The sequence below is a fragment of the Xenopus tropicalis genome, chromosome 10 (assembly GCF_000004195.4).
Source record: "Xenopus tropicalis strain Nigerian chromosome 10, UCB_Xtro_10.0, whole genome shotgun sequence".
Classification (NCBI taxonomy): domain Eukaryota; kingdom Metazoa; phylum Chordata; class Amphibia; order Anura; family Pipidae; genus Xenopus; species Xenopus tropicalis.
In genome coordinates this window covers 19,310,488-19,335,453 of record NC_030686.2, presented here as the reverse complement: position 1 = coordinate 19,335,453, position 24,966 = coordinate 19,310,488, and the positions used below count along the sequence as shown (strand labels likewise).

The 24,966-nt window shown below is 41.3% G+C and overlaps 1 protein-coding gene across 2 annotated transcripts in view; it reads left to right on the top strand.

Moving 5' to 3' along the window:
• bpifb2 (BPI fold containing family B member 2) overlaps nt 1-24,055 on the top strand; it is a 36,064-nt gene extending 12,009 nt beyond the window's left edge. Inside the window, exons 1-16 of one of the 2 annotated variants that reach the window (XM_018097784.2) lie at nt 3,975-4,088; nt 4,477-4,585; nt 5,290-5,398; nt 6,039-6,140; nt 6,832-6,981; nt 7,061-7,121; nt 14,433-14,493; nt 15,328-15,416; nt 16,803-16,991; nt 18,158-18,211; nt 19,431-19,601; nt 20,139-20,206; nt 20,298-20,349; nt 21,446-21,509; nt 23,315-23,391; nt 23,911-24,055. In XM_018097784.2, the coding sequence (XP_017953273.2) occupies nt 4,486-4,585; nt 5,290-5,398; nt 6,039-6,140; nt 6,832-6,981; nt 7,061-7,121; nt 14,433-14,493; nt 15,328-15,416; nt 16,803-16,991; nt 18,158-18,211; nt 19,431-19,601; nt 20,139-20,206; nt 20,298-20,349; nt 21,446-21,509; nt 23,315-23,391; nt 23,911-23,949 (1,386 nt within the window). In that variant the 5' untranslated portion in view covers nt 3,975-4,088; nt 4,477-4,485 and the 3' untranslated portion in view covers nt 23,950-24,055. Of the gene's footprint in view, nt 1-3,974; nt 4,089-4,476; nt 4,586-5,289; nt 5,399-6,038; nt 6,141-6,831; nt 6,982-7,060; nt 7,122-14,432; nt 14,494-15,327; nt 15,417-16,802; nt 16,992-18,157; nt 18,212-19,430; nt 19,602-20,138; nt 20,207-20,297; nt 20,350-21,445; nt 21,510-23,314; nt 23,392-23,910 lie in introns of those variants that run through there. The other variant, XM_031894411.1, reaches the window with a different exon arrangement.
• The last annotated feature ends 911 nt before the right edge of the window (nt 24,056-24,966 follow it).

Here is a 24,966-nt window from a genome sequence, read left to right as displayed (position 1 = left end):
TCCTCAATATTGAAGGTCTTTGGTTCTTCTGTATTCTGTTAAAATGTTCATTTTGTCTTCGTAATTGAGTAGTTTAAATATTGTTTGTCGTGGTCTATTTGAGTCTTTAGGTGGTGAGGGCCCAATTCTGTGAAATCTTTCGATTAGGTAGTGGGATTGTGTTTTTAATAATTGTTCGAGTTCTGGGCCTTTTACGGATTCTGAGATGCCTACCAATCGTAGGTTGTTTCGTCTGCTCCTGTTTCCAGATCATCAATTTTGTCTGCCATTATGATGATTTCATGTTGCTGCAGATCTATTGATTTCTGGGCTTTGTCGAATTCGTCTTCCAGTGTGGAGTTTCATTGTTCAGCCTCTGACATTCTTTGTGTTTGGTTGGTGACTTGCAGAATTTCTGTTATAGATTCTTTTATACTTGCTATTTTTTGATCTAGCAGTGGACCTAATAGTTGTGCTAGGTCTTGAGCTTGAGTGGATTGTGGTTGCTGGTTGGTTGCTTCGGTATTTGTCTCCATTTTTTCTGGGTCTTGTGTTGTCTTTTTTTCTTTTGGTTTTTGTTTTGGTTGTCTTTGTGGCATGGTGGTCGTTGGGCCCAGGTATTTTTCCATACCAGGCTGCTTTAGTTATTTTGGGTGAAAAAAGTTTGGTGGTCTTTTTAAATCTGTTGTTTGCGGTCTCCTTGTAATTAGTTGTGTTTGTTCCCATGTAGAAAAATATTTTTTTTATTTTAGTAGTAGGTGATATTTCAGCACGCGTAGATGTAGTTATTAGCTTTCCTGCCACGGAAATGGTAAATGTAGGTCCTCTGCGTGGGTTTGGTTGAGTTCTTTTTTGTGGTTCTACTACTGTTGTAAGGTATAGGCATTTATGGTTGGATTTTGTTACCAAGGTCCGTTGTCATGATATAGGCCTGTAAGGGTTAATCAAGCAGGCCAAGGTATCCCAAAATCTTCCCTAATGTGGCAGAAACAGATATACAACAGGCCTCTGTTCACTAGGGTCTGGAACCAGCCATGTATAAAGGCCTCACAACCTGGACAGCCCAGCTCTAATCCCTGGCTGATAAGAGCCATGCCATGTGGGGAAGTGAAAGCCCACGTGGGGGTGACTTAGAGTTCACATTGGGACCCATCATAGGTGATATGGAGGTCACACCATAACCCAAACTCACAAATATTTATTGTCCCAGAACCCATACCATTTATACTAGAGGTACCAGAGATATATGTTTAATTTACTATGGCCTTTCATACAAGTCCAAACATGACTGGATTTGGGTACTCGGTTTGTCAGATAGGAATATCTGGGCAGGGGCAGGTCACACAGTAGTGATGTTTAGTCTGTATGGGACCGGTGGGATCATCTAGAACTGATGAATTTAATTTCTTTCACTGTGGTTATTTTTCGGTTGATGCCATTATCAGGAGCATAATGTAGTACTTTATGTATACTGGTTTCACATGCTAATATCTCTCGTACAATATATAAATAAATAGTGCTTGCAGGAATTAATTGTTCAAATAAGGGCGGATGGGCGTCTTATTCAAATAACACTTAATAAACACAGTAAATCCAAAGTATTTCAGAGGCAACAGCAGAAACAGAAATTTGAGATGGGTCATTTATGAATGCCCTCCAAATGGCTGGAGGCTAGGGAGTGATTATTCATGAGAGGCTGCACACACCAATGGGGAACTTTCTCCTGAGACTGACAGTTTCCCTGTATACATGTACCCATATGTTTTACATACATATATATATATAAGCTGAACAGGGCAAATAGAGAAATTCAATATATTTAATTCTTCTACCCACCCTGGTTCTTGCAAAGCAGTTAATTAGATTACAAGGGCATAGATATCCACCCTGAATAATGGACATTTGTTTATTTGTAGGCCTAGCAGTCATAACAAAGGAGTGTAGGAGGGGTTACATAGTTACATAAGGTTGAAAAAAGACCAGAGTCCATCAAGTTCAGCCCTTCCAAGTAAACCCAGCACACACAACCTATACTTACCTATCTATACACTCACATACATAAACTATATATACAAACATTAATACTAACTGTAGATATTAGTATAACAATAGCCCTGGATACTATGCTTGTTCAAGAACTTATCTTAAATGAATTAACAATCTGCCATTACAACATCAGTAGGAAGGGCATTCCCCAACCTCACTGCCCTCACCGTGAAAAACCACCTACGCTGCTGCAAATGGAAACTCCGTTCCTCTAATCTAAAAGGGTGTGCAGATCGTTTTTATGGGGAAAAAAAGAACATCCCCGATCTGCCTATAATCCCCTCTAATGTACTTATACAGACTAATCATGTCACCTTGCAAGCACCTTTTTTCCAGAGATAACAACCCCAACCTTGACAGTCTAACCTCATTGTCTAGTTTAAACACTCCTCCAGCCTCTTAGCCATTCTCTCCTCAGCCCAGTGCTCTAGTAACCCAAACCCTTCCTTCCTACACCAAGACTTAAGCCACGCATTAAGCTCCCTAAGCTCCTGCTGTCTCCCTAAACTTGCACGTAGCACCGGCAAAACTTTTGAAAAAATTACATTGGAGGACCTTTGCTTAATCTTAGAGCCTGGATCCCTGAACTCACTCTTTAAGGTCCTCCACCTACCATTCATTTTGTAATTAGTACCAATATTTACCAAGACAGCCGGGTCATGCCCAGCCCCACCCAATAATTTGTCAACCCGATCAACCACATGCCGAACCCTGGCACCAGGAAGACAGCAAACTGTTTGGTTGTAGCGATCCTTGTGATTGCATCTCCTATAACCATAATCTGTTTAGGCCTAGCTCTGCTCTCCTCCCCACCACTACTAGAGAAACTGGTCTCCCGGCTGTTAGAGAGCCCCATCTAGAACCATCAGTCTAGAGTTCACGCTCCCATATTCTTCACACAATCTGGCAAATCTGTTTAGATGCGCAAACCCTGGCTCAGCCTCCCTCTTCTTTTCCCCACACTAGATTTTCTAAATATCACCCAGCTTACTGCCTCATCATCCTTTCGCTGCTCCCCCCCTCCAAACTATCTGACCCCGCTAGCTCCTGCTCAGTGAGCAGGAGACTTCTCTCAAGATTGTCAACTTGTTCCTCTAGGGCTCTAACCGAGCCTCTAAAGTGGCAATTCGCTCAGAGGTAAGCACTTTTTAACAGCTGCATACATGTGGCAGGCTGTGCAGACCTTCAATGTTGCTGCCACTCATTCTCCCAGTTACAGAAACAATTAAACAAAACTAGGGGAACTTGGAATAAATACAAACTTTGTACCTTATTTCAATTCCTTTAGTTTGCAACTCCTGTGTTTAAACAGAGCTCAATATCGCCATATTAAACTAACTCAACTAATTACAGGGGAGCATGGAAGGCAATCAGTGCAAATCAAAATGAAAAAAGAACCAATATATTGTATTAATTAAAAGAATTGGCAGAATGTATAAGATTTGTTCTGTTCATGTTGAAAAACTTGTAGGTGTACAGACCCCTTTTAAAAGTCAGAGGTCAGATTATATAATGGATAATGCACTGTAATATTTAAGGATATTATACGTTACAGGAGAGTTACATGACCATGTATATATATTTTATATAGGTAATGTAACTGAGTACTCCTTAGTAAGGAGTATTTTTATAACACTGCGCTCATTAGTTCACATGGTTGGGCAGATCTAGAAGATCTTAGAAGCCTTCAACCTGGTCATAAGAATTTATATAACTTCATGACCTTTGGGCACAAGGTAGACAAAATGTCACTGTAGAACCATGTATTCAAAATTCACCTATACTCCTGGGAAAATGTATCCTCGTGATCTAGAATTAGATACTTAACTTGTGACAGCTTGACATTTGGCAAATTACTTTGGCAGCCATTGTAATTTGCAGGTATTATTGAAGGCTTAGTTTTGAAAAGCTGCACCCATGAATAATCCTTAAAGCATACATGGTTTTGTGTATTCATACAGGTAACTAAACACTATGGGTACCAAGTATATAAACCCTACTCCAGTCTATACACTGTTAAAGCTAAACACAGAAGAAACTTGGGTTCAGTAGAGGACTAAGGGGTAAGAAAATATAATTCATGGGAGCAGTGATTTATGGGTCAGTATAGTGCTATATATAGGTAAGATTTGTGTCATCCATATATGTTTATATATGTACAGTATTTATATTTGAGGGTGTTACTATGGGTAATTTCTCAGTATCTGGCAGAACCTATGGTAAGAGCAAAAAAAATGCTTTTGAGTTGGTAGTGCCAAGAATTGTTGAATGATTTAATATGGCTGTTGTGATCAAGGAATATGTGTAGTGCCCTTCTAGGAGATGAATGTGCACCAGTGGTTCTGGTTACTAAGTGTATGGGGATGGGATTGCACCCAGTGGTTTATGAAATGTACTACAAAGGTCTTAAGGCTCATTGGGAATTCCAAAATGTTGTACGATTGAATGCAGAAAGTCAAGATGAAGCTGTTTTTGCTGGCTACGATCCTACTCCTGTGTGTCCCTCCACTAAATACTTGCAAGACTGTTCTGAGAGTGAAGAAAAGGGCCATGGAACATGGTGAGTAGGGCGAGGAAAGAAAATTTTGCTGAGCCATTTTAGCATATTACAAGATTATATATAGACACCCAACTATGCATTAAGGGTCTCTAGATAAGAGCTTTATGGGACTAGGCTACTTATCCTATATGTTAAGGTCAAACAGGCAGTAAGTCTTTGGAACCACTACTCCAAATCTTGTCTAACATAAATCATAAACCACAGGGCCCTTAAAAGCCTATAGGCCCAGGGTCCACTGCTTAATAGACATTGCCCACCTTCCATACGTTTTAAATGGTACCAAAGTACCATTTAACAAATTAAACATTGCATATGAGAAGATGGTATTCTAACATTTTGATATATGTTGTATATACAGGTATGAGAGCTATTATCCGTAATAGGAAATCAAAATCCAATAGGATTGTTTTGCCTCATACAGTGATTATTTTTGTCTTAGTTAAGTTCTTAGTGTAGGATCTAGTACAAGGTTTTTTTTTATTATTACAGAGAAAAAGATTTTTAATTTGAATTATTTGAGTTTTTAGATAACAGATTCCATACCTGAACTGGGGAACCAAAGGCAATCGAGAGGGGCTTTTAACTAGTAGGGGCTATACTTACATATTGTGAAGGAAACTGAACACAAGCAAGTGAAGTGACCCTGATATTTTGTTTGCTGTGACCATTGCTGCAAAAACCATTGTATCCTTTCTTTTGTACAGCCTGTCAAACACACAGATCCCATTTTGAAGGGCATATTAGAAAAATGAGCTTCCCAGATCTAGAAGGAATAGCTAATTTTTTCATTGGCAAAGCACTTTCATTGACTGGGTAAGAATAAAGCTGGTTCTTACTTACCTGGGTAAGTAAAATGCATGTACTTAAATTAGTTAGGTAGGAATATTGTTAGTACTTGAAATATCTGTTTACATGCTAGTCTCTTTTACAAGTTGCTATGTTACTATGTAACAGGTAAGTGCAAAGCTGAACCAGGGAGTTATGGCCCAGAATCTTTACCTCTCTACCTTAAATGTGGTTAGCGGGGCGCAGCAAACATTTTCAGAGCAGTGCGTGATGCTGTTTCGACATACACCATGTTGCATGATTTCCGAAAATACTTCACAACCTTACACCAAACTAGTCCCAAGTATTGCGTGCAATAGAATTTCTTCATATAAGTATCCTAGCTTCATTTTTGGTCTGGAGTGGAAGTCGATCCTAATGTTAGGAGACTGTTAGTAACATCAGTGGGCAGGTCAGTGATGTTGATAGGTGGAATGATGGGATAAGTAGGCAAAGTGATAGCACATTGAGGCAGAGCTTTGACATAAGTGGGCATATTCATAATGGTTACTCCACTGATTGACAGAAAAATGGATACGTAATGAAGCGCATGAGGGCTGAAATGGTTGGGCCAGGTGTAAAACATTTTCAGGTGATAAAGTTGTGTTTAATATATGCCTTTTCCCAGGATACAGATCTTTGATGTGAAACTCCCTAATATGAAAGTGAATCTTGTGCCAGGTGTCGGTGTTCAAGTGACCCTAGAAAGCAGTCTTCATATTAAAGGAATGTAAGTAAGAGCAATGTTAAACTGCAAAGACAAAACTCAGATAACTTACTTGTGAAATAGAAATAGAGAAAGTTCTTTTTCTAAGAAAAGTTCTGAGAATGACTTAAGAACGGGTATCGGATCCCTTATCCGGAAACCCGTTATCCAGAAAGTTCCAAATTACAGGAAGGCCATCTCCCATAGACTCCATTATAAGCAAATAATTCTTATTTTTAAAAATGATTTCCTTTTTCCCTGTAATAATAAAACAGTACCTGTACTTGATTCCAACTAAGATATAATTAATCCTTATTGGAGGCAAAACAATCCTATTGGGTTTATTCAATTCTTAAATGATTTTTAGCAGACATAAGTTGTGGAGATCCAAATTACGGAAAGATCCCTTATCCGGAAAACCCCAAGCATTCTGGATAACATGTCCTATACCTGTACTGTAATATGGTATCGGTAACAGGTAAATGGGGAAAATCACATAAATGTTCTTTTATTTCCCTCTTCACTACTAAGCCTCCATTTGGAAGTCCTCTGTGACTTCTAATACCCTTGCATTTCCCTGTTGGGGGTGTTACAAACTAATGTTTTGTGTGGGTTGATGGCAAAGACATGATGATGGCAGTCCAAAATATCAATACCAAAGATATTAAGATAGGTCATTACAGTAGTAATCAGTGTTCTGTCTCTCTTCCTTTAGACTTCTTTTTGCCAATGTTGACATAAAAGTAGACTCAGGAATTACTGCTGATGTCTCAGTCACTAAGACATCTGGAGGACTCCCATTGCTGAAGGTTTCTGCTTGCAAGTCTGCTTTGGGACAAATACAAGTCACTGCTTCTGGAATAAAGTAACATTCAACGTGTTATTCATGATATAATACTGTACATAAATAATATGACTCAATTGTAATATTTTTTTCTTCACAGTTTAATATCGCCAATGGTTTCCGCAATTCAGGGGCATATCCATGCTATGATCAGCAAACAAGTAAGCCTTAAATGTATTTATAAATATTGAAAGGGGAACCCTGAAGGATCTCCAGCCTGTTCTTGGACTCAGGATCTGTCTGCCACCTTGCCCTGGTTCCTGCCTAGTAATTAAAGAACATGTTAACTATGGATGCACTGAACCCAGTTTTTTGGGTTTGGCCAAATCACCAAATTTTTTCCCCCCTAACATTTAATCTTTCTGAATGCTAATTAGGATTTGGTTCAGCCAAGACCGGGCCGAAACCGAACCGAAACCGAACCCTGCCAAAAAAGGCCGAATCGTGGCCAAATACTGAACCAAATCCTGGATTCGGTGCATCCCTAATGTTAACCCCCCAATTTCTTTTGCTTAATAAAAGAAAACATCATTTTAAGTAACTTTGTATTCATTACAAATTTGTGATGGTTTTTCAGTTATTTGTATTTCTTCTGCGTCCCTCCATGTCAGTACACATGGGTAGCATCGCCCCTCCCACACAGGAGGTAGGACCTATAACAAAGCCAATTAAAATGAATCCTGCCCTATAAGACCACCTGACTTCCTCCTCACCACTGTTATTTTTTGTCCTACCGGACAGGTAGGTAGGATCTCCCTCCTCACTTTTTTTTTTTTTTTTCTCATCTTAGATCAGTGGAAGGGCTTACCAGGCTAGGTGCTGTTCCTGGAAAAGTAAGTTGCTCTTCTTGGTGAACATTGGCAGAATGCGACAGCCCTCTTCCCTTTCTTGTTAAGTCAGGGTAAGGCTTTTGTGGGGTGTCTGGTAGTTCTCCCTATAGTTGTACTTATGGGCGCTACCCCCCTGGTTCTGGTAGGTCGCTGAGGGTGACATGTGGGTGATCCTGAGATTGCTCGTGTCACTAGGGATTCAGGGGCTTTTTTCTGGCAGTGTGTCTGTCAGTTTCCTGCTTTCCAAGATGGCGTCGATGTAATCTTGCCTTTTATGAGGAGGTGAGCAGGAACCTTGATGCTGGAATGGCAGTTGATGTCATCTACTTAGATTTTGCTAAAGCGTTTGATACAGTACCTCACAGAAGGTTAATGATCAAATTGAGGAATATTGGCCTAGAACATAATATTTGTAATTGGATAGAAAACTGGCTGAAGGATAGAGTACAAAGAGTGGTGGTAAATGGAACATTTTCTAATTGGGCCAGTGTGGTTAGTGGAGTACCGCAGGGGTCAGTCCTTGGTCCTTTGCTTTTTAACTTGTTTATTAATGACCTGGAGGTGGGCATAGAGAGTACTGTTTCTATTTTTGCTGATGACACTAAATTGTGCAAAACTATAGGTTCCATGCAGGATGCTGCCGCTTTGCAGAGCGATTTGACAAAATTGGAAAACTGGGCAGCAAACTGGAAAATGAGGTTCAATGTTGACAAGTGCAAAGTTATGCACTTTGGTAGGAATAATATAAACGCAAACTATCTACTGAATGGTAGTGTGTTGGGGGCATCCTTAATGGAGAAGGATCTAGGGGTTTTTGTAGATCACAAGTTGTCTAATTCCAGGCAGTGTCATTCTGTGGCTACTACAGCAAATAAAGTGCTGTCTTGTATAAAAAAGGGCATTGACTCAAGGGATGAGGACATATTTTTGCCGCTTTATAGGTCCCTGGTAAGGCCTCACCTTGAGTATGCAGTGCAGTTTTGGGCTCCAGTCCTTAAGAAGGATATTAATGAGCTGGAGAGAGTGCAGAGACGTGCAACTAAACTGGTAAAGGGGATGGAAGATTTAAGCTATGAGGTTAGACTGTCGAGGTTGGGGTTGTTTTCTCTGGAAAAGAGGCGCTTGCGAGGGGACATGATTACTCTGTACAAGTACATTAGAGGGGATTATAGGCAGTTGGGGGATGTTCTTTTTTCCCATAAAAACAATCAGCGCACCAGAGGTCACCCCTATAGATTAGAGGAACAGAGCTTCCATTTGAAGCAGCGTAGGTGGTTTTTCACGGTGAGGGCAGTGAGGCTGTGGAATGCCCTTCCTAGTGATGTGGTAATGGCAGACTCTGTTAATGCCTTTAAGAGGGGCCTGGATGAGTTTTTGAACAAGCAGAATATCCAAGGCTATTGTGATACTAATATCTACAGTTAGTATTACTGGTTGTATATATATAGTTTATGTATGTGAGTGTATAGATTGGTTAGTATAGGTTGTGTGCTGGGTTTACTCGGATGGGTTGAACTTGATGGACAATGGTCTTTTTTCAACCCTATGTAACTATGTAACTATGTAACTATGTTTGCAGGCGGCCATCTTGGAATTGGGCAAAGGCTTCATTGCATGCATGAGTCCGTGCCCTGGTAAGTTTTTTTTTTTCCTTTTGGATTGTTTTTTCACTTAGGTCGATTTTTGTTTCCCCTTTTTTGACATGAATCCCTCAGCCTCAAACTCTTCTGCCTTACAAGTTTGGTAAGTCCCTCCAGATTAATTTTTTTTTTTTTTTTTATTTTTTTTTTTTAACTTCGGTGTAGACACAGAGGGATGTTTCCCGGGTAATGGAGAAGAAGTTACCTGATGCCCCAAATACGCAAAATGTTCAAATTGATGCCTATTGGGAAGAAATGCAGGTGTGGGCATACCCATGGTCCTAGCCTTGTGCTGAAATAGCCCCCCTGCGCTACTCCCAACTACGCACAGTATTCAAACTGATGCCTATTGGGTAGGCTACAGGTGTGGGTTTTTTCCACATTTTTACCTGTAAGCTAACTTAGCCTCCATTTTTCCTGTGTTTTTTGTGAGGCTTTAAGGACTCCTGCCCTGTGAAATGATTGATTAAGGGCCATGGGTATGGATATAGGCTAGTGTCAGCTTAGCCTGAATCCGGTGAGTATGATTCCTCAGTTTCCACTATGTGTCTAAAATGCTCTGTGCACTGGGAAACTTGCATACTAATTAGCAATTATATCCCTCAGCTGAAAGCTGTCAGGGTTCTTGCTGGAGGTCCCATCCTGCAGACAGTCTCTTCTGGTAAGGTGCACTTCTTTTACTTATAATTTCTTATGTTTTATTGTGAGCCTGAGGCCTCTGTGCAGACACAGTGGGTAATTGTGCTCTTTATTACACCAGGTGCTTCTATAGCTGTTTGGTGTTGCACTACTGCAGAAGTATTGTTTCTTCTTCCTCTCTCATATTGTGTGCTCACAATTAGCAGCCATTTCCCAGGTTTCACTGGAGTTTGCATTCTGCTGACTAGCTTTGCTGCTGGGTAGGTGCTTGTATTTATCTGGGGCACCTTGCTTACTTTTGCTAGTTTTTTATCCCAAGCTTAAGTCCTCTGTGCAGACACAGCAGGTATTTGTGCTCCTGTTTTTACCAGGCACTTCCAGCAATGATTGGGGGTTTGCTCAGCTTTAGCAGTATTGTTCCCCCTTTCTCTCTCTCTGATATTACTGTATGTGCGTGCTCCCTATAAGCAACCTACTCGGGTTTCTAACAGGGATTTGCTTTTCCACCAAGCCAGTGCTATCTGGTAAGGAGCTGTTTGCTTATGGGTCACTTGACATTTAAGTTTTATTGTGAGCCTCCTCGGTGGCAGACACAGGTGATTGTCTTTTATTTCACATTGTTTTCTCTTAGAAATTTCTTTCTCTCTGGTGGCTCAGGTTGAGCCTAGTTATAGTTCAACCTCTTCCACTGATGGTTGGTGGCTGCCTGGTTCCCATCCTCCTTATGGCCCTTGGCCCGCTTGTCTGCTGGCGTGTGGCGTGGCCCTTGGCCCGCTTGTCTGCTGGCGTGGCCCTTGGCCCGCTTGTCTGCTGGCGTGGCCCTTGGCCCGCTTGTCTGCTGGCGTGGCCCTTGGCCCGCTTGTCTGCTGGCGTGGCCCTTGGCCCGCTTGTCTGCTGGCGTGGCCCTTGGCCCGCTTGTCTGCTGGCGTGGCCCTTGGCCCGCTTGTCTGCTGGAGTGGCCCTTGGCCCGCTTGTCTGCTGGCGTGGCCCTTGGCCCGCTTGTCTGCTGGCGTGGCCCTTGGCCCGCTTGTCTGCTGGCGTGGCCCTTGGCCCGCTTGTCTGCTGGCGTGTGGCGTGGCCCTTGGCCCGCTTGTCTGCCGGCGTGTGGCGTGGCCCTTGGCCCGCTTGTCTGCCGGCGTGTGGCGTGGCCCTTGGCCCGCTTGTCTGCCGGCGGGGCCCTTGGCCCGCTTGTCTGGCGGCGGGGCCCTTGGCCCGCTTGTCTGCCGGCGGGGCCCTTGGCCCGCTTGTCTGCCGGCGGGGCCCTTGGCCCGCTTGTCTGCCGGCGGGGCCCTTGGCCCGCTTGTCTGCCGGCGGGGCCCTTGGCCCGCTTGTCTGCCGGCGGGGCCCTTGGCCCGCTTGTCTGCCGGCGGGGCCCTTGGCCCGCTTGTCTGCCGGCGGGGCCCTTGGCCCGCTTGTCTGCCGGCGGGGCCCTTGGCCCGCTTGTCTGCCGGCGTGTGGCAGGGCCCATGGCCCGCTTGTCTGCTGGCCCTCGTGTTTTCTGGTGTTTCTTGTGACCCTTAGCCTGTGTGTCCGCTGGTGTCTGTCTTGGCTTGCGGGTCTGCTGTGCAGGGCCGCTGGCTCTGAGTGGTCATTGGGGTCTTGGTTCATGTGGCCATTGTTTTTTGGCTTATGGGACGCTGGTTCTTGCCATTGCCCTTGGCCCTTATGTTGCCCTACAGACTTGTGTGGTCACGGGCCCTTGTTTTGGCCTTTGACCCCTGCACCCAGGGGTTTTGGTTGGCCCTTTGCTTGCTTAGGGATTGGCTTATGTGTTAGCTGGTCTCAGGATAGCCTTTGGTGCTGATGTCCGCTTTTGTTGGTGTGGCCCTTGGTGCATGTGGATTCTGGGTTTTGCCTTAGTTATAGCCTGGTGTTGTCTTTTGGGCCATGGACATGCTTGAGGGTCTGCCCTATGGCAGTCCTAGATAAGGCTAGGGTTATTGCCTCCCAGGACCTCTGACCTTGGTTTCAGTGCTTGCTTGCTTTCTTTATCCAAAGGTTGGCATGTTTGCAGCGGGAGTGCTCATGCTTGGATTCACATTCGCTATTTGGCAATGTTTGGTTGTTTGGGTGCTATGGCTTGTGTGCTATCAGCCCTTCCCTCTGGGATTTTGTCTTCGTGGTGGTTGCATTGGCACACCAGGTGTACATTCAGGCCGGCTAGTTTGTGCAACATTGCCTTGGTGTGCATTGCCTGACATGTATTTTGACTTTAGGATATAGATTGGTGTGCAGACTGTTATTTGTCTTAGCATCAGCAGTTGCTTGCACAGTGCTTATACCAGTGTTGCTGGTTCATTAGCTTCTTATGTTCCCCTAGTTTGGTTGGGCTTCGTGGACTTTGAGGGCTGCAGTATCTCTGTATTTGTGGACATCTGCATCAGTGCCTTGTTGGTTCTTCTTTTGAAGATGATTGCCCAAGCTTTTTTGAGCTGCTCCCATTGAGCTGTGGAGTAGATGCTTGCAGGTGACAAGCTTTATTTTCTAGTGCCACTGTTTGGGGCTTAGGGTCAGTTTCTTAGCCTCAGCACTAGTGGGTTATATATCCTAGTTGTTGCCAGTTCTGGTGTGGTTTCTCTGGCCTGCTAGCTGTGCTAAGTTAGTTATACTATTGAGCTGGTTAGGCCAGGATTATGGTTGTGTATGCAGTGAGCGTCTGGGTATTGTGAAAGGCCCTCTGTTCTGTGAAAGAACTCTTGTTGCAGGGAATGGTCATTTTTTGCCTTGGCTTGCTTGTCTCTCATATTATGTTATATGCAGTAGTAGGAAAATTTGAGTTTTGGTTGTCAGCCACTTACTTATACCTTGGGGCATTGTTGTTCTTTTTGGTTGTTCAGCATTCTTATCTCATTTTCAGGGTTTCATCAGTGTCCCTGTTTCCTTTACGGGATGTTGGCCTTGTTTTGGCCTTTCTTGCTCTTGTTTGGTTTTGTACCTTTTGTTTCCCACCCCTTACTGTTTTGTGGGGCATGGCTTGGTAGATCCCATGTGTACTGACATGGAGGGACGCAGAAGAAAAGGAGAATTTCACTTACCTTCTTGACGTAAATTCTATTTCTTCTAGTCCCGACATGTCAGTACAGGTTTCCCATCCCAATTTTGCTTCCTGTACTGCTATGGCAAATGTATAACAGTGGTGAGGAGGAAGTCAGGTGGTCTTATAGGGCAGGATTCATTTTAATTGGCTTTGTTATAGGTCCTACCTCCTGTGTGGGAGGGGCGATGCTACCCATGTGTACTGACATGTCGGGACTAGAAGAAATAGAATTTACGTCAAGAAGGTAAGTGAAATTCTCCTTATATAACTGCTATCAAACGCAGAAATTGCTGAACTCCTGGTTGTTTCTTTTTAAACAGTGTTGCAAAGGTCAGTCTCCTCCAGCAAGTCAAGTCTGTCAGTCTGCTGCCTTGTGTTACATTGTTTCAACAGTCTGAGCCACCAGGGCAGGGAATAGAAAAGGACTGGCAAACACTGCTTTTAATAGCAATTATATATACAAATAAGTCAAAAACCATTACAAATTTGTAAGCAAATAAAAGTTGCTTAGAATTTAGTTTTCTTTTATTAGGCAAAAATGTATATTCCGAGTTGACTTGTCCGTAATTTTGCCCTAGTCTGCTGTCTATTCCCAAGCACAGTGGTAACAGCTCTGAACAGACTCTTGGGATGGTTCCCATTTGAGGCTGATTTGTTCTTTATTTTTAATATTTCTGATGGGCCAAATACCTAATGACATGAATTCATTACCAAAATTATAAAACCCACTTATATCTTATACCTTCTGTATTGCACTAGGAGCACTGTACATGGTAGATATATAGAAGGGGTTCAGGGGCTGCAAGTAGGTGGGCTATGGGTTTATAATTTCCATTAGAAATGCCCATGAACCTCTCCAGGCCAGGACCAGACATTCATACGAACATGTGTAGCACAATCTATATTTGTGGCTGAAGCCCAAAGGGGACCAGAACAGTGGAAAGGAAAAAGCTTATTACCTGCCTTGCTATTCCTGGAATTTAAGGACAGTGGCCATGACTTATATATCTGTGAGTATGGGGCCCAAACTAGTCTTGCCATAATGCTGGGTTATCCACTAAAACACAAGCTTATTTTACAGGCAGTATTCAAAATGTACCAGCAGGTAATTTAGGCAGAAATTATGTTACATCCCAGCCTGCCCAATTATGCACCATTTTTTATATGGTCCCAATCAAACAACAAAAACCTTAACTTGAAAAGTTTGAAGATCAAACTTCCAACCTCGGCCCGCTCCCATAACTCACCAGGAAGGGATAACAAGGGAGGCTTAACGTGCCAGCCAGTTCAGTTAGAAATCTGAACATATGTTTCTCCTCTATCCAGCTTTGTCTCACAGTATCAAACGTTTTTGTGGATGCCAATGTGAATTTGCAACTGATGTGCGGTAAGTGGCAACATCCATGCTATGCTATCAGTTTCTAACTGCTTTTTGATGCAGAAAGGATCCCAAATTCTGGATAAAACAGGTAGATGTGGCCTTCTTCATAGACCTTAACTAAAGGACATGTAAACGGATGGGATATATGCAGTACAAATTATGCCATTTGGTTGGGAGAGATGAGCACAACTTATATACATTGTAGAGAAATGTAAGCTTTAAATGTCCTTTAAACAACAACGATGAAAGATGCTGTTACTTTATTATCTGTGAATGCTGCCTATAACTTCCATTTCTATTGTATGTATGTATGTATAACTTTATTTATAAAGCGCCACAAGGGTACGCAGCACTGTACAGTCTTACAGAATACAAAATTACACACAGGGAGGATGAGTGATATAATAAATAAATACAATAAATACATATATGTATATATATATATATATAAGTGCCATGTGGTATGAGACACAGTAGGAAGGAGGTCCCTGCCCCGTAGAGCTTACAATCTGAGTTTGATACATATATCTATAAATACAACTGTACAGAGAAGGAATGCTCCCTGTGCACAATAAGCTATTCCCCTATCTCCAATGCATATGTCGAATTATAATTATTTTTTACTATAGCACTGCCATATTTACACAAAGCCTTCCAAATATATGCTTTACTTTTGCACTGACCAGCAACAATAAATAGCTCCCTGCCACATAACTGGGCACAAACAGGCCCTGTGCTTATTTTCCTGTATCTTCTTTATAGTTTTACATACTTAGTTGAGTTCACCTCATGTCACAGGTAATATAATTAAATATATTCTGTATTTTCCATCTATTAAAGCAAATCACATCAATGAGCACTTTGAACTCCAGTACAATGTGCCGACTCCCCCAGTGGTGAAAAATGACTATGTGGAAATGAATATGTATGTAAGTAAATGGAGCTTCATACTAGGAGCCATTCAGTGAGACAAGCCATAGGGGCAAAAGAGTGTCACTTCGCTCTGAAACACTGTAATAGCTCTACAGAGAAACTATTGTTTGCTATATAAAACTTATTTATTTAATCATTAAGTTATAATCCTGCCACAAAACATTTTATAATTGTCCAACAACATGGACAAGTATATTCTCGAAGAATTCAGAATGAGGATTTCTGTTCCATTGTCTACAAAACCCAGTAGTAACCCAAAATCCTTGGGAAATTGCAAAAAGAATCAACTGAAAAGTCTGCTTTTTTTTGTCCTGCTAGCTCTTTAGTACAAAGCACAAATGTTCCAATAATGAATGTCAGGCATCTTCTAAAAAAAGAAATAAAATTGTGTTGTGATGCAATAATATGGACCACAAAAGTATTTTGGAAAACTGCTGGAAAGTTGCAGACTGAGTTTCCACAGAATTTATTAATTAAAAAAATAATTCCGAGTCCTTTTCTGTCATTATAGTTGAGCAAAATACTGTAAACTATAAGATTTACTATAAATTATATAAATCTTGTTTCCTTCAGTCTTGGAATTAACAATCACAGCAAGCAGGCAGGTGCCCTTTTTTGGACAGTTTTTATGGCAAGTTTTGTATCACCCCAAAATTTTGTGAGTAACACAAAATGGGGAACCTGATGCTCATGCCCAGGCTAAACAATTATAGACCGTGAGGAGAGAATGGGAGTGCAAGGAGTCCAATGACTTCTAGGAAGTGCTGAATGAAAACTGAAAGTTATTGATTACCCTGGTGGGGCAAGCAATATATGATTGACTGCTCATGTTTTTAATACATTTGTAACAGATACGGATCTGTAAAATCATTTGGGTTTAAAGTTTAATTTGCAAAGGACTTTTAATATGCAGCTTTTTATGTGTGGTGACAGGTCTCCTTTAATGGCATTAGCATCTCATTCACTAGCTACAAGTCAGTTTTGACTTTTGATGCAATTCACGTTAGGAAGCCTGGAATTACAAACAACTTGGAATAACTACCACCCTCAGGCTGCTGGCAATTTTGGGGTTCCCTTGAGTGCACTTTCACATAATTCATCAGACCAGGCTAAGTGGGTGCAGCGTCTTATATGAAAATTGGTGCATGCCCACAAGTCCTTTTGTGAATAGCACAATGTAAACTCAACCATGTACCCATCTTAGCAGTTGTGTTCATAAATTAGCTTCTTGCTCACATAAATGAGCCGCTTTCTCCCACATGTTCATAAATATGATTGCATGTGTAAACTTGGCTAAACATGACATGACTCAAACACAAATACAAACATATTTCAATGATAGGGACCCTTTACAGTAAATACTATCTTTATTCTCTTCACAGGCACAGTACAAGGTGGAAGAGAGAGTCCTGGAGCTTCCAACTGGTGCCCAGGAGTTTACTCTTCCCCCTCCAGATGCAAGTGCCCCTGACTCTATGGTCACCATGGCGATTCCCAGGGACTTCTTCAGCTCCATATTTGCAGCTCTTCATACTTCAAAAAAATTCAGCCTAACTATTCCAGCTTCAACTGTAAGTGCAACACTGGTTATGTGAACATTTTTCAACTCCATATTTAGGAATTATGGTTATGTCAGCCATTTATAGTTACAGATTTATAGTTACGGTTGTGTTAGATTTTCTGGTCCGGAAACCTTAAAATGGCTGCCCATGCACTATTCAGTCAAAATCGATGCATGTGTGGGTCCCAATGATCATACGCTTATGCAACCATGTCAAACAGATTAATGAAAAACAATAAACTGGCTGAATTAATGCACAGTTTATACAGGAGTTTTAGTGGCTCTGAGAAGTTGTTGAGTTTTGATCATGTTAATGAATTCAAAGTCCAGAAGATTACATGACTGTGGGAAGCATAAATCCACTACTAAGTCAATTGTGGTTTATCTGAAACATCTTTGGTCAGAAGTTGACCCACTTATGTCGTAACAGCCACAGACCGTTGGAATAAGGTTGCAGCTTTTCAACTGGCCAGGCTTGAAAGAACAAAAATCAGTCCAGGAAATCCGTTGTTGATCACAATCATATTAAAGCGTACCATGTACAAAGTAAAATAAACTATTCAATGTATGTTATAAATATTCTTTCTCTAATATATTTGTGTAAGTACTATGGTCAACAAACACCACTCATCAAGGTGATATTTAAAGTATATTTAATGTGTGGAAAAGAGTTACAGAAGTTACATACAAATTACCAATGATTAAGCCAGTCAAAAACAATATTGACAGCTTCCCAATACAATACAAACTATGTATGTATTTATTTAAAGTAGTAAAAATGTATGCATGTGTGTTAGAGTGAATGTGCGTAAGTGAGAGCCTGTGTGAGTGTAAGTGTGTAAGAGCATGTAGGACCAGCCTTTTGTTGCTGATATATATCCCTGTTGGAAAACCCTCCCCCCACTGTATTACCCCTAAGACCATATGTTTCCAATCAATCACATTCCAGACTTAGGGAACAATTGTATATGTGAGGGATAGTGTGAATGGCAAGTCAGTTGCACACTTGAAACATGTTAACCCATGGTTCAGGGCCTGGGATACAACTTATTTTGCAATACCCAATATTTAACAATGTATATGTTTACAAATACTGTCTTGTATAATTATATATTAAATATTAATTTATTAAATATTGCAAATGCTAAATGTTCTAATGGAATCGTTTCCTTACAGAGTTCTCTTATTAATGAGCTGAAAACATCATATGTTGGCTCCTATATTCCTGAGGTATGTTTGCTAATAATTCCTAGAACAAGGAAGATTCTGGTTCTTGGAACTGCAGTTATTTTGTTAAAAAACTGTGCACAAAGGTATCATGGTCCTTTGTTTGAACAGCTGACACTGTCTGCCTGCTCAGAGCCGGCTCTTTCTGCGTCCTTGTTATATTAAATTGAATTCACAATTATCATAGTTGTGCCCTACACATTTATTTAGGGTTAGTTCCTTGTTCAAATCATTGTAATGGTTTAATAACCATAATTGCTGTATTCAATGCCATCCCCTAGCCATGCCCTTTAAGTATGTATAAACTGAGCCCAATTATGAATAGTTATTAACTTTCCCACAAAGAACTTTCTGCTTCAGAAAGTCATTGAACTCTCATCTACCCTAAATGAGATTGCATTAGTAATGATTCATTTGATTTTTGCAGCCTTGTATTTATATTAGGTGGGGGAGGTTCTTTACCCAGGAAATTAACTCCCTAAAACACTCCCAATCCTACCTAACCCCCATAAGCCAAGAAAATCTTTGGTAGGCCCAGCACACACAGAGACCTCTGGCAGTAAAAATTAAATCCACCTCCTCTCTATGGCTGGCTCGCACTGCTTGCTGCTGCTAGTTTGAGGTAGGAAAGGAACTTTAAAGGTACTGTAGAAGTTGGTCTGGGGAGGGGGGACTATACAGCAGACCCTGTGTTCTGAGCCCCCTTGCTCCCTTGGCCCCTGTGACCGTAGGGTCTGTTGTATTATAATTACACCACTGTCTGTCTAACTGGAGGCCAAGGGGCTGTTTTTTTATGGCCCCCAATCTGTTCAGAGGCTCCATAGACTTCACTAAATGACATTATAAGTTGAATTTAATCCGGCCCTCCGACATGCAGTATGAGTTATAATTGCTCCATTACATGTATTAAGTTGGACAGCACTGGTCTAAGTCCCAAGCAAAAGGTTCTGGGAGTAAACTAAATTCAGAAATTCTGTATTTGGTGAAATTCTAGCTCTTACTGAGAGGGCATTTCTTAAATCCTTAAGGTCAGACAAGGAAGGATTGTGAAGACTGGGGATGACTAAAGATGCTGCAGTGTTGCCAATCCATGACTAGACCTTCCATTATGTGGCCATGGGCCTCAGTATGAGATGTACTTCATGAATGCAACTTCTTTAGCTTCAGTAAATCCCACTAAAACTGAATTGCAGATATATATTCTTTCATTCTGTTTCTGCAGATCAGTCGGAAATACCATGAGTCTTTAGCTGTGGGGATAAAGATTTCACTTAGCCAAGTACCAGTGGTGACATTCCAGTCCAGCCAGCTGGCAATTCAACTGACTTCTTCCGTGGAACTATTTGCGGTGTCTCCCAGATCTGGTAATGAGCACATGCTGACTTTCAGTGTGGTGAGTCATTATGAGAATTTTTCTATCCAAGTCATGTGATTTGTACATCTTTAAAGGTGGCTATCCATGAAATGACAATACAAATATTCTATGATTTGACCATACCTGGGGTTGGCCAATCAAACTTTGTAAACAAGTGGATCTGGGAGGAACTGAAAAGGAGTTGTAGCTTCTCTAACTTTCTTATCTGCTGCTGACAGCATTTACCAATATACATGCTGCTTCTTAATCTCCACTTGAGTAGTAGCAGAGAGGCATGCTGGTGTTTTCACACTGCATTGACCTCGTTGGGCTATTTTTACAGGAAACATGTAGAACACAGTTTTATATATCAGAAGCTCTACAGGCTAAAGGAAGAGTCTCCAGCATCACATAAACATTTAGGCAGTTCAGTGGGTACTGTTGTAATTGGATTGATGGCTTTGCTTCCACACATAATACAATATTTCACTTTATTCTATGACCAATCATAAAAACATTTTATTGGACATATTGGACATGCATAGAAAAGCCTGCTAATTTAATTTTTATATACAGGGAGTTACTTTGGCTGCCAAGCTGGACGTGAGCGTGGATAAACTGAAGATCTCTGTTTCCATACAAAAGTATGAAATGCAATCTGTCTCTAAATATTTCCTTCAAGAATGTTCCTTTTGGCTAAGAGAAATAAGTATTACACATAATTTTTCCCCATAGGGAGCTCAGTGTTTCCCTGGCATCTTCCTCTATTGGACAGTGTGGCTGTACTGTGAGTAGTGCACACCTCATGCTTAAAAAAATCTGTTTGTTAATGCATGCTTGTCTCCTTTAAGGAAGTGATTTCCAGCTGAACCATATTTATAGCTTTGCATAGACCGACCCATAGACAGACCAGCTCATAGGCACACCAATGGCCAGACTGATCAGTCACTTGATCAGAGACACATTGTTTCATAGATGTTTATCTCCAGCTTTTATACACACAGATTTAATATCATTCGATCTCTTAACTACACTGAGAAGATTGGGGTTCCTCAGCCAATGTAATTCTATGAGCATTGGTATAGAACACAGGAGGGGTCATTTATAAACTGCAGGGCAGGGGTGCAAAGTGTAAAAAAACCTGATCATATTTTCTGCACAGTTACACCCCATGAACACAGTGCTGCCTTCACAAGTTTCAGGGTGAGGCTTATAGGCATCCCCCTACCTGTATCCTTACTTGTGCTTTATTTTGATACCCTAGGTGCAGAGCACAGCCAGACCCTAGGCACAGGTGTTGCACGCTTTTGCGTTACTTCTAGCACTTGCATCCTTGAAAGACCCCCTAAGGAGTTGATCATTCCTATGAAACAGTGGTGTACAGAAGTCCAGGGATCACTGCAGATCACTTACATGTGGCTGCCAAGACCAGTTATACAGTATGACGGCCACATTTTGTGATGCCTAGCCATATGCTATCACAGCACACACAAACAGATGTTACTTTGGTCCTAGTCACACAAACCAGTGTCAACTAAGAGGTCTTCTCATGGTCTTGCATGGAGGATTCTTCCAATGACATTAGTCAGGCAGAGTGCATTTACTGGCAAAGATATATAGGGTGTGGAATGGCAGGTGATGTCTTTGCCTTCCTTGGGAAAATGCAGGAGAAGGCATTCTCCCACAATAAGCTGGAACACGGGGTGACAAAGTGAAAGCAAACAAGCTGCTTCAAAAAAAACACATCATGATAACATTTTATATATTTTCTGTAATATTCAGGAATATTCAGCACCCAGTTGGTTGCAGATCCACACCTGATCCACCCTCCAGTATTAATATTTAGCCACATTATTCATTCATGCTTCCTTTCTATCTGGCAGTCATCCTCAGTCTCTGGTTACATGCAGACAGTGTTTGAGAAGGCATACTTGATTCACATCAATGGTAAGTGCAATTTCGGAAAGTGCCTTCTGGAAGTTGCCCCAGAATTTTGTGCCCATTGCCTAGAGAAAATGCAGTTGAATGCCATGTGCATTTTTTTACATGTCAAACAAGTTGCATCTAAATTATTGCAAGCATCATATAGACAGGGTATGGGTGTGTATGACATCCATGTGTGCATGATTTATTTTAATGATAAAAAGAGATATGCAGAGCAAACCTTTTGATTTAAAGGAAAACTATACCCCCAGAATGAATACTTGACCAACAGATATATATCATATTATATCATATTAAGTGACCTATTAAAGAATCTTATCAAACTGGAATATATATATATATCAGTAATATTGTCCTTTTACATCTTTTCCCTTGAGCCACCATTTTGTGATGGGCTGTGTGCTCCCCCAGAGATCACCTGATAGAAAATAATGCAGCTGTAATGTAACAGGAAGAAGTGTGGGAGTAAAGGACAGAACGTTGTCCATTTACTGACTGATATGACATGTATGTGTGCCCTTGGTATGTTTGTGTGCACTGTGAATCATATAATTGCAGGAAGTGGGCCTTAATTCTTAAAATGGCAATTTTCAATTTAGGATTACCTAATGGCACATACTGCTTTATACAATATATTTTTATAGAGACCTACATTGTCCAGGGTATAGTTTTAACTTTCAGTGGATCTCCACGGTGACCTATAATATTTTATGTTTTGCAATAGGGGGTACATTATAATGTATATAATAGATATTAGTGGGAAATTTCCCATATAAATACAATGATAAAATTATATAGTACAATATAAATATAATATATATTTCTTATGTCAGTGCTGTCGAACTGGTGGCCCATGACTGCTCTCTGTGTGGCCCCCCACCTGTCTGGCTGCTGTGATTGCTTACTTTTCTGTAAGGTTTAAATGGTATCAGTACTGAGATTCCATACCAGAGATTCAGGCTGTAAACCCCTGTATAGTTTATACATGTAAGACCCTAGACCCCTTTTTATTACCTGCATTGTTTACCCCCTGCATTGTTCACACCTCAGGCTCAGACTGTAACTACCCACATTGTTCACCTGTTTACACCTCAGACAGACTGTAGGAGAAGTGCCAGCATTGTGTCACTGTATGTACTGCCTTCCTTATGCTTCTTGTGTGTATGGCACATACAGGCAGCATAGGGCAGGCAGAATATGACACATACAGGCAGGATAGGGCACACAGGTAGGGTAGGGCAGGTAGAGTATGGCACACAGGCAGCATGCCTGTGTGCCATACTCTGCCTACCCTATGCTGCCTGTGGGAGGTGAACCTGGCAGGTGTTTGTTCTGGAAGTTTGCTAGCATTTGGAAATAGACATTATATGGTCCCTTAAGTGTGTAATTATATGCTGGGGGTTGCTGTGCTATCCACAGGGGAGGCATATGGATTTAAGGGTATGTCTTAATATGACATAATATAATTCTTTCACATGAATGAAGGGTGATATCCCTACAGCGAGCACCAACCATTTAGGTTTTTGCTGGGCTACCACTATAAATGTGGGTATGGTCTTAAAAGCTCTTGTGATAACATGGGTGTAGTTTAAAGAAGGGGAGTGGCCAAAACTGACTTCCATTAGCAGGCCTCCACCATGTAGGCCAGAAAAATTTTGACCCTTGGGACCACAGAAGTTGGACAGCACTGTCTTATATGAAATATCTCTAATGATATATAAGATATATTATATACAAGACTTTTGCAAGTAGTGCAGTCTTCTTTTTTTATTTCCCTTTCCCAACTGTTGTATCTGTTTATATCACAGAGGTGCTTAGCATAGGGGTGGCACTGCCGGCATTGCCAAACATGAATCTCATTCAGCCTGTTTTTGACATTAAGAAGGTAAGCCTTACTGCAAAAAATACAAATTATTGCATGTTAATGCATAGATAAAAGCTTACGCGCAACTTCGGCATATAGCCGGCATATAGAACTGTAGGGATAGAGTTCTATAGCTGCCGCTCTATATTTAAATGAAAAAAAAAATGCTATTTCATTATTTTTGATGGTTAAGTACAGTAATATATATATAGGGCAGCAGATAGGGACCTGGTCAACTTGGGTCTTTAGTTAATGTTCTGCTGTCAAGACAGGCATCAAGAACAAAAAAATCCATAACCTGTATGATCAATATTTGGTGTGTCCATGAATATGTGCATCCGCTGTAAGCAGCATTAGGTTGTATTAGTTTATGTCGATGAAACAGCATTAGGCTTTTTGTTATGCCTGGTAAGCACAACTACTATGAAGAACACTGACTTGACTCAGGCTATGTCTATGGGAAGGTAAATCTACCGTAAAGAAGCTATACAAACCAACTCTTGCCTCCACCAATGAATGTCTTTAATCTTCTTCTGGTAGGATTACGCTGTCATGTCATGTGATGTGCAATATACTTAGAGATCCAAAGATGAAAAAGAATCAACATCAGCATTCTGAGTGGCCTGATTATATGAAAAATATGATTTCTCAGACTCATTATAGTCTAATAAAAACTATACATGATACTTTGGTTTCCTTTGTTTTAATGGCAGCATAGGTAACTCTTATTGGGACTTTCTTTCACTGCTTGCATATTTATGGTTGTTTTGCTGAATCACAATTGCGGTAGGTGCAGTGCATTGTCACCTTGTGACCACAATGACACTGTAATTCTGGGTAAAAATGCTGCATTGTGGGAAAAACACACACGCCATTTGCACTTGAAATTTCACTTTGCTTACTGCACTTGTAAACCTACATGTGCCATCCTGTCTCTCTCAGACTCTCTCCTACACTCACCCAGACTCTCATAAACATACCTAGGCTCACAGGTATGTTGGGGCTTCAATGTAACTTTTTATTTACAGCTAAATGAATCAAACTTCCCCTGAAACTGTGTTGCACTGCTCCTCACATCTTGGGGGGTGCATATAAGATGCACCTTTTTGGGGACCTACAGGATCCTCAGCCCTCCTCGCCGACCAGGGAGTCACAAACTAATATAAAAAGGTATCTTGGAAAAAAGAGAGATCATGGAATATGAATGCAGTATCAGGACATATTTTGTTCAACTTCCTGAGGATAAACAGCAGCTTCATCTATACTTTAATCATGAGTGCAGAACAATCCCAGTAACACATAGCTAACGCACCAGTCAGTTGTGCCATCCAACCACCACAGTCACCATTCTGCTGATGGAACTCTTTGGGCCCTAAAGTCTATTTAAAAAATATACAGACAGCACAAATTCATAGGAACCAGGCTGCAAGACCCAAGCATGCTTTAGGCATCAAACTGTAGATAATATACATGGCCTGGGGGGCAGTGCAGCTGCTGTGGGAGATAAGAGTTGCCCCTCCACATCCACCTATGAATTTAGTAAAGGCAAAGTGCTAAAGACAGTGCCAGGGACACCTCCCTGAAGAGATGTGCTGC